General features: G+C 43.6%; 1 protein-coding gene across 1 annotated transcript in view; it reads left to right on the forward strand.

The window, feature by feature from the left end:
- The window catches only part of TMEM178A (transmembrane protein 178A), a gene marked incomplete at both ends in the record, with an annotated part of 48962 nt that extends 44466 nt beyond the window's left edge, over window positions 1-4496 (forward strand). The window contains one exon of the mRNA XM_082671789.1: window positions 4255-4496. Coding sequence (XP_082527915.1) covers window positions 4255-4496 — 242 coding nt within the window. The remainder of the gene's footprint in view (window positions 1-4254) is intronic.
- Window positions 4497-12977: the final 8481 nt, after the last annotated feature.

Consider the following 12977-nt stretch of genomic DNA (forward strand, 5'->3'; position numbering starts at 1 on the left):
AACTAGATTGCTACTGACAAGAAAGCAACATTATCGGAAATAACTTGCCATCTAGGTAAATCCTACAGGAGGTGATTTAGGATGAACTGATTCTTAGGTGTGTAGAACTCACTGTATTGCAGAACTCAGTTTTCTTAAGCAGGTTTTGCACACTCCGTGTCCTCAGTGCTATTAGGCTCCATGTGGAACTTACAGGAAGTCCAGGGGTCTCTACTCCTTTTCCCTGACATGCATGCTGGAAAGTGAGTGGAAAGAACACTTGGGGTTCCTGATCACATCAGCGTCAAAGCAATGATGGCTGTGACCATCAAGAACTTATTCAACTTAACTACCTCTAACATAATCAGAACTGGGTCTGGAACATAGTAGATGCTTATAAATAATTCTTGAATAACTGATTAAATAACACTTAAAATAGTAAAATCTTGCTTAGGCCTGTAAAAGGGATGGAAATATACTTCATACATTGACCATACACACAAACTCTCTCTCTCTCTCTCTCTCTCTCTCTCTCTCACACACACACACACACACACACACACACGCACGCACGCACGCACGCACGCACGCACAATGTTATCGGCTGAATTGTGTGCCCGCCCTGCAGCCCTGCCATTCATATGTTGAAGTTCTAGCCCCCGAGAACCTCAGAATGTGACTGTATTTGGAGACAGGGTCTTTAAAGAGGTGATTAAACTAACTAAATAAGGTCATTAGGGTAGGGCCATAATCCAGTACGATTGGTGTCCTCATAAAGAAGAGGAAACTTGGGCACAGATAGTTACAGAGGGAAGACTGAAGGCACAGGGAGAAGACCAGCATCTTTAAGCTAAAGAGGGAGGACTTGGAAGAGACCAGCCCTGCTGGGACCTTGATCTCAGAGTTTTAGTCTCCAGAATTGTGCTAAAGTAAGTTTCTGTTGTTTCAGCCATCCAGTCTGCTGCTACTTTGTTAAGGCAGCCCGAGCAAACTAATACACATGAGGACTGTAAGACATGCATATGGAACTAAAATAGAATTCCGCAGGATCAAAACTGACCTATGACTACTAATCTAGCTACAACAAGGATGTCTTCATCCTTTAAACACTTTTCCTTAGTGTCTTCAAAGTTAGAAGGGTTTTTCTTTCCCCTTATTAAGATATCTTGAATGGGTTAGGCCTCTTTTACAAAAGCTAGTTGCCTACATTGGAAACACTGCTTTGTCTCCTCTCGCTACATTTCTCTGTAATAATCAAACAGTCCTGCCCATCCCACAGATAACAGCTGTGGCAGCTATGCGTTTGCAAACTTCCTTAGATATGTGAGGGTCCAGAAAGGGGAAATTCTTAGATATGCTCTTTGGTTCATCTTTGCTTTTCTCTCACTCAGAACTACTTCAGGAGCATCTTGGAGGGAGAAAAAATATCCTTGGAGAGCAGTCTCTGGGGACATTTGTGGGAAGGGGAGGGGCAGACATCAGGCATATTTATGGGCTCACGTAACCTCCTCCACCCCTCCATCTCAGCTGAGTGAGTAAAGGCAGAAGGAAATAAAGCAGGTTTTCCTCAAGGTTTGGCGATGCCCTAATCCTAAAATAACTTAAGTGGCACAGAGATGTATATAATATTTCAAGATAAAATAAATACAAATAAGGGATACAAATAAGACAAAGGAGCAATCAGGTTTGTAGGGCAAGATGAATCCAAGGGTGAGATTAGTAGCCAAAAAGCATGCCATGAAGTCCCCAGTTTTTGCCCCTGGGGGGCCACTAATTTAGCTTTAGGGGAGTTTCAGCTCTCTGGCAACTCGGTCAAAAAAAGACATTCTATTAGTGACATCATTCACAGTGTCCATGAGGTAAGCACGAACTAAGTGCCCTGGGAAAGCACAACTACTCATCCTGAGGTTAAATCCTCAGGTTAGGTTTTTCTTATCTTTTTCTATTCAGTATGAACTGGTGTTGTTATGCTAAAATTCATTTCACCAAAAGCAATTTTATGGAGTTGGCAGGGGAGAGGTGCTAATAAAATCAATGTTTAGTATAAAACCAAAGAGTATGTGCAGAAAGAAAAATCCATGACATTCAAGTTTTTATTTAGCTGCATAATACCAAGTACTAGATTTACTAGGAAATTTTGGGAAATGTCCTCGCTCAATGCCATATTACGGAATAACAGAGTCACAGAAATTTGCCACTGCAAGGGACTTGAGGAACCAAATCCCCCATTTTTTTTCCCCCTAGATGAAGCTCAGAGAGATTAGGTAATTTCAAGGTCACACAGTGATTAGATGTAGAGCTGGGGACCAGAATACGTATTCCCTGCATCCCAGCCCAATGCATTTGGACGCGAAAGTATGCTTAAGAATCCTAGTTTGAATTCAAGCTTTCAGAGGTCATTAAAACGATGTTACTTGTAAACAGCTTCACTTTCAGGTATTCAGCTGTGTGCAGACAGTTAAATGCAGAAGAGTTGTTTTTCCTGTGAACAGGTTATTCTGTTATTCTGTTTTACCTCTTGATACTCCAGAGATCACATTTTTCTAACTGCCTTACTACCAGCATTCATTAGAAGGACCTTGTTATATATAAACACCGTCTTTGTTTTGGTCAGTGGAAGCATTCATGTAGATGTAAGAACATTTGCTGTTCACAAGGTTTGAAAAAAGCAGAGTATTCTGTTTTTGACCGTGCCATTCCTTCATGAAAGAATTATTTCCATCATGATCGTCCTTTGGAGAACTCAAAAAATGATGTGTTTACCATAACAATTTGGAGCAAGAAAACAAGATTTTATCCTTTTTAGAAAAACAGAATCACTTTAGAGTCTAAAAGTAGAATTAGGCAAAGAGTAGGAGAGATCAAATCACCTCAGATCAAGTGTCCTTTTAATTTAAAACATTTCTAAATGCACACTTGGAAAAGGATTCAGGCAATGTGTTCTTATGTGATTTGAGTGCAGGCAGAATTCTAGCACTTAAAAATGACGTTAAGGAAAAAAAATGACATTAAGGTGATCCTTATTTCCTCCCAGTTGCTGCCTGCTCTGAGTTTGTTTTTCTGCTAGTGTTTCTGATCCCCAAAGCTCTATTGAAAAGGGGTGTGGAGATCTGTTACTTTTAGCCCTCTCCTTTCGGTTCCCAATTCTGTGTCTCTGTTTCCTATGGAGATGCTGTATAGGTCCCTAAGGCTACCAAAGCAATTTGTCAGCAAATGGTTGTAACCTCCATTGTACACAGGGATAAACCAAAGTATGAAAAAGACATGTGTAGAACTCGGAACCAAATGGAACATTCTGATACTTGACTGGGTGCCAGTTTTTGTATTGATTACCCACCTTCAGCTCAGCAACTGCCTCACTGTGATCCCATGCCCCCCCCCAAAAGGAGCAGCCTTGGGGGTCCACTGTGATGAAATAGAAGCATCTACATCCTTGAGTAGTAAAAATCCTGTGTTTTGGGCTTTTGAAGCATTTTTATCAGAATGCTGATTTTAGTGTTCTGAAAGGACAATTATATATAACGTGTTGGTATAAAAAGTAAAATTTGGGGTCTGTTCATTTTCCTTAGGCTACCTAAATTACCTGCATTCTGAGTGGTTGAATTATAGATCCCCTATATATGATGTCAGCTATTTTACGACAATTCCAACATCCTGGATTTAATTTATATTACTTAAAATCTTTTTATCCATTCATTATAAAAAAAAGTGATTTTTGAGGCCCTAGAATGTGCCAGGCTCTGCGCCTTAAAAAAAACTTGTAAAAATTCATTTAAGATATTACCAGGCAACATGATAAATACTAATGATAATGGTAATTGAAAAAGAAAGACTTGGTATGATGATTGCAACTATCTAAAACTGTGTCAACGCAGGTGTAGAACAAAAGGAAATGAAAATTGTTTGTATTAGGTTTGAGTGATTATTTTTTTCCTTAAAAATAATTAAAATTTCTACTACGTTGTTTTTAAGAATAAAAAAAATTCATGTATACATACCCATTTAATTGAGATAATTCTGAATAATTCAAGTTATCAGAATTTTCCCATCTTTTTCACTCCTATATCTCCAGAACCTAGCATACAGTCTGGCACATAAAGGTTTTGCCAATGTTTGTTGAATGAAGTAACTCAACTGAAAGAATTGTCCATCCTTTATCCGTTTGGATTCATCATCTCATCTGTTGATCTGATGTTCACGAAGGCCTGTCTGGCATTTGCCTTGTAGCAGGCAAAACCGTAACCCATCACCCTGCTCTCTTTGTATTATTTATAGGAATATTTTGCACCATTTCCCTCTGCACTTACGCCGCCAGCATCTCCTATGATCTGAACCGGGTCCCGAAGCTCATTTATAGCCTGCCTGATGATGTGGAACACGGCTACAGCTGGTCTATCTTTTGTGCCTGGTGCAGTTTAGGCTTTATTGTGGCAGCTGGAGGTCTCTGCATCGCTTACCCATTTATTAGCCGGACCAAGATTGCACATCTAAAGTCTGGCAGGGACTCCACGGTATGACTGTCCATACTCAAGTCCACTGCTTGGTGGCCCGTCCACAGTGCGGACGAACCTTGAAGGGGACGGAGCAGAGCCTGAGTCAGGATCCCAAGCACAAAATCGGTCTTGTACATTCCAGCCTGTTGCCTGCCAGCCCCTTCTGGATGACTGATGTCAAATCATGCAGAACCTCCATCCTTTCTAAGGACAAGACTACTGTGGATTCAAGTGCTTTAATGACTATTTATGCTTTGACGGCGAGGAGTAGGGAGCAGAGCCGTGGAACATTTCTGGGTTCAGAAAAAGAGGAAACCGCTATGGAAAAATTTGTATGATTGCCATTTATTTCAGAGAGTTTGTACATAACAATTACCCGAGAGTCATTTCTATTTGCAAAAGGATTCATGACAAAGCGAGTATAATTTTCTTGTCATTGTACCATGCTTGTTAAATTTAATGCAGCACCTTCAGAACTTGCCCTAATGGTGTCTTGTTGTGTCAGCACCAAACATTTGTGCATTATTTGTGGATGTTTTTTGTCACAGGGAGATTCTTCTGTTGCCTTATTTATTTTTAATTGAAGTCTCTTCTCCATCTTTGTACTGGAATCAAAATCATAAGAGAAACAGATCAACCCTGGAAGAGCTAACCTGTAATGCTATGCAGAATTGTGGGAAGTCATATCTGTCGTTCAACCTGTCTCTTTACGTTAACTGGATTTCTGCATTAAATGACTGCCCCCTTGTTAATCTGGGTGTGTTTTCCTGTCTTTGAGCTGTGGCAGTAGGTCTCCCTAGCCATTCGGACAGGTGAGAACTCTTTGTTTTTAAGAGACTTGCTTCATCTCAATTAGGTTGGTCATTTCTATTTATCATTTGTAGCAATCACACACATGCTCTTGACAATAGAGATCATTTTCCAAGCTTCTTTTAAAACCTTACCATAGTATTTTGAGTTTTCTTCTCTCCTTCTTCGTCTGTGTTTACCATCTGCCTGGTATTTAGCCACTGATAAGGATTCACAGTCTCTGGCCGTATCCTTGGACCTCCTACCCCAGTGGGTTTCAGCCTTGGCTGCACATCCGATCACCTGGTTAATCATCTTCACCTGTGCCTGAACTGGGCCCCACCCCAGACCAATTGACTTAGAACGTCTGCAGCTGGGCCTGGGCTTGAGTATTTTTCAAAAAAAAAATCTCATAATTCTGCTATTCATTTGGGATTTAGAGCCACTGTACTGGGCCAGAGCTACAGTTATCTCCTTGATAGCTAATATTTACTTAGCACTTACTGTGTGCCAGTAACTGGGCTCTGTTTTTTCCAGGTATAATTGCATTTAATCCTCTCAAAAGCTCTATGAGGTAGTGTTGGGCTGCACCCTGCAGGCCTGCAAGCCTTGTGGATGCCCGGCCTCAAGACCAAAGAAAGAGCCCAGAGACAGCGACAGAGACATCAATTGTTTACTGGATAGGGGATCTTACACATCTGAAGCAAAAGGTCCTGGAGGGACACCCCACCATAGACGGCAGGCAGGACATGGCAGCACTCTGCTACCTGGGGGAGAAGGAGGAATTCCCCCATTTATAGGGGGAATTGATGTCAGGTTGGCTCATCAGTTACCAAGGAAACCAGCAGCCCCTCAGGTTAAGACTATCACGAGGGCATTTGTTTCACTTTAATAAACTAGCAGGTGGAGCCCTTCTGGCCTAAGGGTCAGGAGGCGAGCACATTCCTGTGAGAAGGGTGTAGGTGAAGCAGGGACTGTTTCAGTTGAGCAGAGAATGTACAAAGAGCAAGAGAAGAACCATCTGGGGCGGCCTGACCATACAGGTAGGTAACTCTTCTTCCATTTTACTGATAATGAAGCTGAAGGGCAGACTCAGAACATTTGCTTCATTTTTTTCGACGCGTGGGTGTAGGACAAAATTAAAACCCTTCCATGGTATTTCTTTATCTTTAAACGGAAGGGTGGGCACTAGCTAACTTCTACGCTTTTCCTTTTAACTCCATCATTATCCTGTATTGTACGCACGAGAAAGATGGTCTGTAAAAGAGGGAAGGTGCTATACCAGAAGTGTAACAGTGCTTCAGACTTTAATTTAATAAAAAATGCTTTTTTCTGGGTTTCCCTGGTGGCGCAGTGGTTGAGAGTCCGCCTACCAATGCCGGGGACACGGGTTTGTGCCCTGGTCCAGGAGGATCCCACATGCCGCGGAGCGGCTGGGCCCGTGAGCCATGGCCGCTGAGCCTGCGCGTCCGGAGCCTGTGCTCCGCAACGGGAGAGGCCACAACAGTGAGAAGCCCGCGTACCGCAAAAAACAAAAGCAAAAAAAAATAAATGCTTTTTTCCCCTTCGTTATAAAACCTGATTTGGTACTTGTAAAAGGATAATGATAATCTACCTACCCCCACCCAAAAATCAAGCCTGGTTTCCAAGTGACGGTGTCCACATATTGTTACGTAAGCCTTTTGGAAGAGGTTAGGTGATCCCGGTGACCACACAAGCTCTCACCAAGGCCTGTGGCTGTATTCCCTGGCAATCTCTCCGGCCTGTTTAATAAACCCATCCCTCTGGATGAGATCAGAGACATAGAGAAAGGAGCAATTATTTTCATTTATTACTTTCATTTATTACTTACTTTTCAAAGCAGGAGAGCTGTTTCTTTGAAGTTTTCTTTAAAGATTCCCCATAGAAGATGTCAAGACTCTTGAGCATTTATATTCCAACCACCAAAGCAGCGTCTGAGTGAGTGACTTTTGAAGTTTCTGAGAAGCTTCCCAGGGGTTTGAGGTGTGAGTGGAAGAGAGCCTCGGAATGACAGAAGGTTGAAGGGTTCACACACCAGAAAGATTTGCCCAGAAGCCAGGGGAGTTCACTTCGGATTCAAGTGTGTGTTGGCAAGAACAGAGCTTCCCTGCCTTTCAGCCAAAGTGAGCTCAGAGCAAGCTTCCTTGCTTTCTATTTACATTTCACAGAGTGTAAATGTTGCCAGTCTTGCCTTTGGTTCCCAGTCCTTAGGCTTCTCTTAGGGGTGTTTTCTTAATTGGCTTGCAAATGAGGAGTAATTGAAATGGCTGCACAGTACTGCATGAGCAGAAGAATTCGTTGAGATAATTTGTTTGTTCTTCCTATGTTTTCTCTGTCCCAATTCTAGTTGCATGCCTATAGCCAGACTGTGTTTTTTTTTTTTTGTTGTTGTTGTTTTTTGCCTTGGGCATTTTTTGCAGGGCAGAAGGCAGAGGTAGCTGATCTCCTTGAAGTGAGGATGCATTGGGCCCTGAAGGGAGGATAGGCCAGAGGGCTGACTTTGTAGGCTAGAAGTACTTAAGGGCATCCTGGAGACTGGAAAGAAAAAGGATGGCAGTCCTGTGATTAGCTGGGTCCATGCATTTCTTGAGGTTATCAGGACCTCGGCAAGGATGGCTATATGGGGTGTCCAGAGATACTGGAGCCCTTGGTACAGTGGCTCTCATGACCCAACCATGGTTTCAGAGCAGCAGAATCAATGGGCTGGGAAGGACCAAGCCTTGGAATAATGGGCTTCTCAGTGGCAGCCAGTCTGACCCTTGGAAGGTCCAGGGACATTGGTACAGCTGTGTGTGTGTCTGCAGTAATGAATGAGGGCTAATTCCCTCTAAACCCACAAGAAAGGACTGAATAGAAAGTAACTGGATTTACAGGACACCTGAGTTTATAGACTAAGACTCATGTCCATCTGCCATATATAGACAACATTTACCAAAAAAGAGCTCTACCCAAATCCTTGATGAGACAACCATAGGCCCCATAGGCCCCGCCTCTTACCAATGTCACTTTTGGTTTATTTGCAATGTTAGAACATTGCTGCACACTCCAAGGGAACCCTACCCCCTCCTTCTTTACAGCACCATGGACCCTTGAGAATCAAGCGTCCAGGATGTAGGAAACTTCCCCAGAATGTAATTTCTCCATAAAAGTCCTTGTATCTGTCAACAAATATTTATTGAATTCCTACTGTGTGCCAAGTGGTATTCTAGGCACTTGGGAAACATCCATGAAGCAAAACAGACCGAGGTTCTTGCCCCTGTGAAGCTTATTCTAGTAAAATTCAGTACAATACAAGTAAAAAAGTCAAGTCACCCTTTCAAGCCCCACATGGTTTCATAAATCCCAGATTAAAGTAGTTGAACCCAGTTATTAAAATAAGTTTCTTTTGACTTACGTTTTCATTGGCTGTATATTTCACTTCATATCATTTTATTTGAATCTATCCTCAGTAACATAAAAAGTACATTATTAACTTTTTTTGTGGTGGTGGGGGATGAGTTTGCCTCTCGAAGATTTCCCAGTTGAAAGTGAAATCTGAGAACACAAAGGTGTACTGCACCAGTACGCCTCAGTCACCCGAGCTAGGGAACCTGGTTCCTAAGGTTATCTGAGCTAAGAATGAAGAGGGACCTGGGATCCTGGAGACTCAGGCCACAAGGTCAAGGTAACCTACCCAGTGGAGGCCAGTGCGTATGGGATGCTAAATGCCGCCAGGTCTTTCTCAGGCTGTTTCCTCTGAGCTGGGACACCTGCTCTTACTCTTCCTGGCTCCTGCTGACTTTTCCTTGTGTCTCAGCTTCAACACAACACTCCTAGAAGCCGGGCTTGAGCACACTCCCCTGCTTTAACCCCTTTCCTGCCCAATTACGCTCTGCATGCTTATCACCTGCTCACCCCTAACTGGCTCATAGACTCTTCTTGCAAGGTGTAAACTGTGTCTTGGTTGAGTTTTGTCTCCAGGGTTTAGTCCTGGAACCCAACAGGTGCTCATAAGCCTTTGTGGAAGAAATGCGTGAATTCAGAGTCACAGACACAAACTATCCCCTGCCCTGGACAGAACTGACTCCCTTACCACCAATTTTAGGGAACCCATGAGAAAATGAACGGTAGCGTAACAGGCTGAATGGAATGAGAATCTAGCTTGGCAAGCAAGGAGGTCTCATTAGAATAATTAAAGGGACTATTAACACACACTAACACAGATATAACTTGAAATGTGTTATGAACTAAATACTGTGGAACGTTTATTTGATGGCTCAAACAGTATTATGTTAGTAACCTCAATATTGTTCTACAATTTAAAGCTCTTCCATTTATGCGCCGATATGTCTCAAATCTCTAATTGGAATTCTGAAAGGAGTGCTTCAGAAAGGATTTCCTTTGAAAGCAAATACCTTTACTGACCAAGAACCCTTTTATTTTATTTTATTTTAAAAAATTAATTTATGTTTTAATTTTTGGCTGCATTGGGTCTTCATTGCTACACGTGGGCTTTAGTTGCAGTGAGCAGGGGCTGCTCTTCGTTTAGGCGCGTGGGCTTCTCTTGTTGCAGAGCACCAGCTCTAGGAATGCGGGCTTCAGTAGCTGTGGTGCACGGGCTCAGTAGTTGTGGCTTGTGGGCTCTAGAGCGCAGACTCAGTAGTTGTGGCGCACGGTCTTAGTTGCTCCGCGGCATGTGGGATCTTCCCGGACCAGGGATCGAACCCATGTCCCCTGCATTAGCAGGCGGATTCTTAACCACTGCGCCACCAGGAAAGTCCTAACCCTTTGAAATTGCATTATTTGAATTTCCCCAGGCCCTGTCCTTTGACTGGAAGTTCTCCTTGCTGTAGGACAACCACAAATGCTTGAAGACACTCAGGGCACCCCACTGCGTACTGGGAACATGGCTATCCAACATACTTCCTCTTTATATACAACCTATATTTTGCCATGCTTCAAAGCAAGATTTCTAATTGTTCTAAAACAAATTGTTCAAATTCTAATTGTTCTAAACAAATTAGAACATGTCTAATTAGAACATGTCTTCTTATAGCAACCTTAAGAGGAAAACAAATTGGTTGGCTAAAAAGTAAGATACCTTTCTGTCTTTATTTCCTATTTTTTTCTCTTGTCAGTGTGTACTGTAAAATATTGCCTGCTATGTGTAAGACCTTGGGCTACACATGGACTTTTGTCAGGGCCTCTCTGCAGACAGGAATGCAGTGGCAAGAGCCAGGGGGGCAGTGGTGTAGGCGAGATTTCCAAGATAGCCAGAGCCTTGCTGGCCACCGTAAGGACACTGGGTTTTATTCTGGCAATAGAAAGCAATGAGAGTCTTTAAAGGACAACAGTGGGATCTGATTTCTACTTTAACTATGTCAGTGTTGTCGCTGGATGGAGAATGGATTAGAAGAAGGCAAGACTGGAGGTGGAGAAGCCCGTTAAGGAGGGGGTTGTTGCTGGAGTTCAGGAGACGCGATGGTGGCCACGACTACGGCGAGGAAGATAGAAGTGGGCGGATGGATTTTAGAGATGGAATTGATGAGGTGGGCTGGTAAAGTGGATGGAGAGGGGAAAGAAGGGATATTATCACGCATGACCACTAAGTAATTTTGAGAGTTAGGTTATTTACTAAGGAAATTATTGTTCTTGTATCAAAAAGGGGACACCATAATTTGAAAAAAGAAAAAACCACAAAGTTTTATGGCAAATCCAGTGTCACCTAGGATGGCACCTAGGTTAGGATAAATCCTTAACTGAGTGGAGCCCAGGATTGAAAAGCCATAGTTGAGAATATGGTCCAATGACCCCAACACGCCTTTTCTCTAACTGATCCAATGGCCAGCCTCTTCCTCTTTGGTTTCTAGTTGTTCTCCAGAAGCTGCCTATACCAGGGTTGGCAAATAGGATTCAGTTTGAGTGTGAACTTGATCAATTAGTGGTGATTGGGAAGATTTCAGTCCAGCCACAGAGGAAAGGATATAGTGATTGTGAGTGAATGGTAAGGCAGATGTCACGCCCTGGCCACCCCCAGCTTAAATCCTACCTCAGAGACTATTGCCCTGCTTTCGTTAAGTTTCCATCATGTCTTAGGGCTGGCATTACTGACACTCACAAAATGCACAGACCACTGCCCCGTCATCTGCTCATTCTGGATGGCCAAAACTCAGGTGATGCCATCACCTTGAGCGTGGGTTGGTGAGGATGGATGAACTGTGCTGTCAGGCTCTTTAGGAAACGTTCTAAATCTACACAGGACCATAGAGGTAAATTCCTTCAATAGCTGCATAGATGTGGCGTGACATCCTCTGGGGATTCTGGGAAATGCATGGACGCACTGCTGGATCGGGGGTTCATGAAGGCTCCACTAGATCCTGGCACGAAGGGCCTGGGACCCCGCTGACGATGCCCTCAGAACACAGTAAGTCCCTCACAGTCTCAGACAGATGTCACGCTCAGCATGTTTAGTTCTTGAATTATAAAACACCATTTATTTTTATCCTCATGGCTCTGCCTGTCAATCAAGTTGACTGTGATGAGCACTTCAATACTTGCTTTAGGGATTTGGCCACGCCAGAACTGAAATTCACCCAGCTGTGGCATCAGTGGGCTTCAAACTCATTCCCCACACGTGAAACACGTCACAGCTCATCACACCGATGGAAGGTGTTAAGCATAGGAGGACAAAAGGGACCCAGACACCTGCATAAATGGTTGAGGTTTTCTCATCTCTCCCTAAGCCCTGGTTTCCATTTGTTAGTTCTGGACTCTCTCAGGTGCTCAAAAAACCACTTCCCACTTTCAAAGCACTTGATTCTAAGAGCTGGTGCTGGAGTCCTGTTCCTATCAATTCCTAGGTCTCCTTCAGGCTTGTAAATGTTAGATATAAATGAGAAGTGGAAAAGAAAGCTCTGATTCTCAAGTCCTCTCCAGTTCTGTCTCTCGACATTGATGAGATGCTGAAGGGATGGACTGTTTCCTCAGGGACGGTCCCAGGCCATGTTCCTTACAAACCTTATCTTGGTTTTCTAGCCTCTGCTTTATAGATGGAGAAACTAAGGCTCCTAGAGGTTAAACCACCTTCCCTACGGTACCAAGTAGCCGAGCCAGGGTTTGGATTCTGGCCTGCTCACGCCAAAGTCATTTCTCTTTCCACTTTTCCACATGACATCCACATCACCTACACGAAACGCAGCACAACCACCTAAAGTGCACTTTGAACCACATCTGAGCTTATTTTTCAAAATTTTATACATCTACATAGGTTCACCGGCCCCCACGTTTTTCATGGTTCCCCTTGGAAATTATTGCTCTGCAGTTTTTAATCAAGCTGCTGCATTTCTATTTTTTTCTCTTTTTTTTGCGGTACGCAGGCCTCTCACTGCTGTGGCCTCTCCCCTTGCGGTCCACAGGCTCCGGACGCGCAGGCTCAGGGGCCCAGCCGCTCCGCGGCATGTGGGATCCTCCCGGACCGGGGCACGAACCCGCGTCCCCTGCATCGGTAGGCGGGCTCTCAACCACTGCGCCACCAGGGAAGGCCTCAGGCTGCTGCATTTCTAAACCGGAGCACACACTGCCCTTTGTAATTCTGTAAAGAATGTCAGACTTTTTATAAGCATGGAAACTCTCCTTACATGAGTGACCTTCAGCAGACCCTGTCCCCTGCAGTAGCCTAAAGGTATGACAGCAATTTTAATTACCTTCTTGGCACTC

This window comes from Grampus griseus, assembly GCF_964374135.1.
Source record: "Grampus griseus genome assembly, chromosome: 15".
In the NCBI taxonomy this organism is placed as follows: domain Eukaryota; kingdom Metazoa; phylum Chordata; class Mammalia; order Artiodactyla; family Delphinidae; genus Grampus; species Grampus griseus.